Source organism: Gracilinanus agilis, chromosome 1, assembly GCF_016433145.1.
Source record: "Gracilinanus agilis isolate LMUSP501 chromosome 1, AgileGrace, whole genome shotgun sequence".
Lineage (NCBI taxonomy): Eukaryota > Metazoa > Chordata > Mammalia > Didelphimorphia > Didelphidae > Gracilinanus > Gracilinanus agilis.
In genome coordinates this window covers 723,374,408-723,379,231 of record NC_058130.1, presented here as the reverse complement: position 1 = coordinate 723,379,231, position 4,824 = coordinate 723,374,408, and the positions used below count along the sequence as shown (strand labels likewise).

The following is a 4,824-nucleotide window of genomic DNA, read 5'->3' as shown; positions in this document are numbered from 1 at the left end:
ACCTCCAGAGTAGTTGCCCCTTAATTTTATAGATAAGAAACATGAGTCTTAGGAAGATTAATTGATCTTTTTCAGCTAGGAAGTGATTGAATCCAAAGATGTAAACACCTGATAAATCCTGTGCTCTTTCTATCACATCACATTATTACTGGTGTAGGTAGAAAGACAAGCAAATGACTTCATTCATTGCATATTCAAGAAGTCTTACTGTGAATCTATCCATTTGCTGAGGTTGTTGTCTGAGATTCAAGCTCCTAAATCCAGAAAGATGTTTCATAGCCACAAAGAGAGTCCTGGCTTCCTGGTGAGGAGCATCCTCAGGGCTCCTTTCATATCCTTATTCCTTAAGCTGTAGATGAAAGGGTTCAGCATTGGAGTGACCACCGTGTACATCACAGCTACTGCTGTGTCCTTTTGGGCTGTGTGGGTGGATGTGGGACTGAAGTACACTCCAATTATTGTTCCATAGAAAAGACAGACTACAGTGAGGTGGGAGCCACAGGTGGAGAAGGCTTTCCGCTTTCCGCTAGCAGATGGGATCCTCAGCACGGCCACAAAAATGTGAACGTAGGATATCAGGATGCCAATGAAGGGCACAACAGCTGTCAGTCCACCCACTGTGAAGATCAGTAAGTCATTGATGAAGGTGTCTGAACAAGCCAGTTTTATCAGGGCACTGAGATCACAGAAGAAGTGATGGATTTCATTGTGGCCACAGAACAAAAGGCGGTTCAGGGATGTAGTGTGTATAAGGGAATTAATACAGGTCCAAATCCAGGACACAGCTACTAGAAGGGCACAGACCTGTGGAGTTATGATCATGGTATAGTGTAGTGGGGCACAGATAGCCACGTATCGGTCATAGGCCATGGAGGCAAGGAGGACACTGTCAGTCCCTATAAGCCAACTGAAGAAGAATGTTTGTGTTAGGCACCTGCCGTAAGGAATTACTTTGTTCCCAGAAATGTGATTAACTAACATCTTGGGGATGGTGGTGGATGTGAAGCAGATATCAACCAGGGACAAGTTGCTGAGGAAGAAGTACATGGGAGTATGAAGGCGAGAGTCGATTCTAATGGCTAGAATGATAAGCAGGTTCCCCAGCACTGTGATCAGATACATAAGCATAAAGAAGAAGAACAGAAGCCTCTCCTGCTCTGGTTGGCCTGAAAGGCCCAGAAGGATGAACTCAGAGACTTCTGACTGATTTTTCTGTTCCATGGGTCTGTTGGTAAGCACATGTGAAAAAAGAGACAAAATATCAATTTTGGAAAGTCCATTCAAAGTTTATTTGAATGGTTTTATAGAAACAAAATTAGTAAATCCAGAATTGGAAGAGACACAGGACATGGGAAAAGAAATTGTCACTGCTAATAGTTTGAAATCCAAAATTTTCAGGGAATTGAAAAGATCTGTCTGTCTCTCTCTCTTTGTCTCTCTGTCTGTCTATCTATAACATGAGGGAGTTCTCTAATAGATAAGGGGTCAAATGATAGAAGCAAATATTTTATTATCTGAGTCATAATTGCAAAGTACAAATGACCACATGAAAACATCCTGCAAATAACTAATAGTAATAGAAATATCAATGAAAGACCCTGAGGTTTTACCTCCTAACCTGATGACTAGGAAATAACAAAAGACAGGAATGGTCAATGCTGGTGGGACTGTGGTAAGATGGCATACTGACGCACATTTGTCAGAGTTATGAAGTGATAGGAATATTCTGTTTTTCAGCTTGGAACTGAACAACTGAAAAATCTTTCCATATTCTAATACTTTATCTCAATACTATGCCATATTCTAGTACTTTATCTCAATCATATTTCTCAAGGAAAGTGAAAGCACCAATAAAAGTCCAATAGATATTAAGACATTCTTTTTTTCTTAAACCCTTACCTTCCATTTTAGAATTAATACTGTGTATTAGTTCCAAGGCAGAAGAATGGTAAGGATTGGCAATGGGGGTTAAGTGACTTGTCCACGGTCATACAGCTAAGAAGTATCTGAGGCCAGATTTGAATCAAAGACCTCCCCTGTCTATAGGTCTGGCTTTCAGTCCTCTTAGCCACCTAGATGCCCCCATAAGACATTCTTAGTAGTATTTTTTGTGGTAGCAAATACTTGATCTAAAAGGTGGTGTCCATTGATTGAGTAAGGCTGAAATAGACACACTACAGAAATATCATGGAATATTATTATGCAATATGAAATGATAAATATTCAGATTCCTAAAAAATGGAATGGCTTATATGAATTAATATGGAGAGAAATAAGCACAACCAAGAGAATAATATCTAAAATGAATACAACATAAATAAAAAGGTTGGTAAAAAGAAGTTCAGTGTGAATAATGGAAAAAATATAAAGTTTCCATCGAGGAGATAATGAAGGAAACTGACTACTTAACTTCATCCTAGAGACATTAAGTCAAGTCAACCTGCATTTGTTAAGTGTTTGCCATGTTAAAGGCATTGTGCTAAGTTTGGGGGAAAGGCAAAAACTCAGAACCTGACCAAAGGAGTTTACATGGTCACAACAATGTGATAAATTAGAGATAATCTCATGGGGAATTCATGAGGAATAAGAGAGTCCTGGATAGAGAGTGAGATTTTAGCTAAAATTTGAAGGAAATGAGATGACAGGAGGCAGAGGTTAGGAGGGAGAGTAGGACCAGTCCAGGAATAGCCAATGAAAAGGCATGGAGTTGAGAGACTGCATTCTCCCTGGCAACTTATGTTCCTTTTCTTAGTCTCCTGCCATGATGGGGCAAAGTTGCTTTAAATGTCAAATAGAGGAGCTTATATTTAATTTAGGAGGTAATAGGGAGCTACTGGACATCATCAGGGGAGTAAAAGGGTGATGGCATTAATTAGATAATGGAATGTGTAAATGTGTATCTCATGTCTAAAGATCAGCCTATTTGAACCAAGAGAGACTTCACATGGATGGACACAGAATATTGACATTTAAAAAAACCATAGCAACTCTAAAAGACTCTTTATGAGGTTATATAAATACTGTAATCTAAGTTAGAGAGTGATTATAATGCAAGTGGAAAGAGTGTTTGACACATGAAATTATAGATCTTTAGAATATTGTGATTTAATTTAGCATTGGGACTTTTGATCCACCTTCTGAAAGGAAAAAACCTTGAATATGATAGACATAGAAGGAAAACAGATCTGCTGGCATATGTGAATGACCTGTTTATAAACTAGCTGATGCCTCAGAACCATTTGATAAAATGTTGGACAATGTGGGCAAAGTCACTGCATGAACAAGTTTACATGTTAATATGACATAATGTGGTTTCTGCTTATTGATGGCCCAAAATAAGCAGGTACTCTACACTCACTGTGAGGTTCAAAATCAAGGGATCTCTGTGATGCTACATGAGAACGCCTACCTAAGAATTCCTTTGGTATTACGCACTACAAATTCAGCCATGCTTTATTGAATGACCTCCAATTTAGATTGAGTAGACTTGTGGAGTTTAGAATCCTGGCAGAAATTGATACACTGAACATGTTCATTCTGACCTCTCTCTCTTTTTATTTGAACAGTGATGTGATCCCTAAAAGTGTGCTTTGTTTCTTAAACAGAGTAATTAAAAAATACAAAAGATGGTGCCAAAAAGCCAGTATCAAATCTTTGTGCTTCCTTTATGAGAGGGGGATTGTGAATTTCTTCTTTTTTTTTCTTTTTTCTTTCTTTTTTTTTTTAAACCCTTAACTTCTGTGTACTGTCTCATAGGTGGAAGAGTGATAAGGGTGGGCAATGGGGGTCAAGTGACCTGCCCAGGGTCACACAGCTGGGATGTGTCTGAGGCTGGCTTTGAACCTAGGACCGGTCTCTAGGCCCGGCTCTCAATCCACTGAGCTACTCAGCTGCCCCTGAATTTCTTCTTGATGATAGAAGCATGGACTGTGTTCAGGAACATTCGAGTTCAAATCTGACCTCAGATGCTTACTAGCTATAGGACTTTGGGCAAGTAATTTCACCTCTATTTGCCTCAGTTTCTTAAACTGTAAAATGGTAATAATAGCATCTATGGATCAAATGAGATAATATTTGTAAAAAAGTGACTAAGACAGTGCTTGCTACATAGTAGGTGATATATAAATGCTTATTCACTTCTCTTTTAGTAGTGGGTATCAGACATGTGGTTTATGGGTTAAAGTTACTTATTTCAAAGGACCTAAATTGGCCATTTCACCATTTCCTCAAAGATATGAATACAATTAAATGTTTCCCCTTCCCCAACCAAGAAGACTTTGCTCCACTCTAAATGTTTCTATGGAGGGGCAATTTGGCAAGGAAGGCTCACTTATATCTAACATATGTCCTGAGGAGTGTACACAGCCTTTTATCAGTTGTCAACAAAGATGGATGGAGAGCAACCAACAGGATTTTAGCCCCTTGGCTTAATAATGGTCCCTTAGCTCAGGAGATGGCAGAACAACTTGTAAATAATTTGTTGTTGCTAAATTTTTTCATTAGTGTTCGACTCTTTATGACCTCATTTAGGGTTTTCTTGACAAAGATATACTGGAGTCTACTATTTCCTTCTTCAGCCTCTTTTTTCAGATGAGGAAACTGAGGCAAACAGGTTTAAGTGGCTTGCCTAGGGTCACACAGTAAGTGTCTGAGGCCAGATTTGAACCCAGGAAGGTATCTTTTTCTTACTTCAGACCTGACACTATACACTGTGCCACTTAGCTGTCCCACTTTTGAAAAAGGGCATCATCAATTTTACAAAGAGTAGTCGTTTGAGGAACCAGATCAAGGTAAGATGTATTCTAAAACTGTTCTGGCTTTGAT

At 38.9% G+C, this 4,824-nt stretch overlaps 1 protein-coding gene across 1 annotated transcript; it reads right to left on the bottom strand.

Moving 5' to 3' along the window:
- Positions 1-273: 273 nt before the first annotated feature.
- LOC123256763 (olfactory receptor 1361-like) lies at positions 274-1,221 on the bottom strand. Its single transcript, XM_044685327.1, has one exon. It carries the CDS (start codon positions 1,219-1,221, stop codon positions 274-276), a length of 948 nt encoding a protein of 315 aa, XP_044541262.1.
- Positions 1,222-4,824: the final 3,603 nt, after the last annotated feature.

Bases quoted from the DNA above. Each gene is read 5' to 3' on its own strand.
- LOC123256763 (XM_044685327.1), bottom strand. From the start codon at position 1,221: ATGGAACAGAAAAATCAGTCAGAAGTCTCTGAGTTCATCCTTCTGGGC.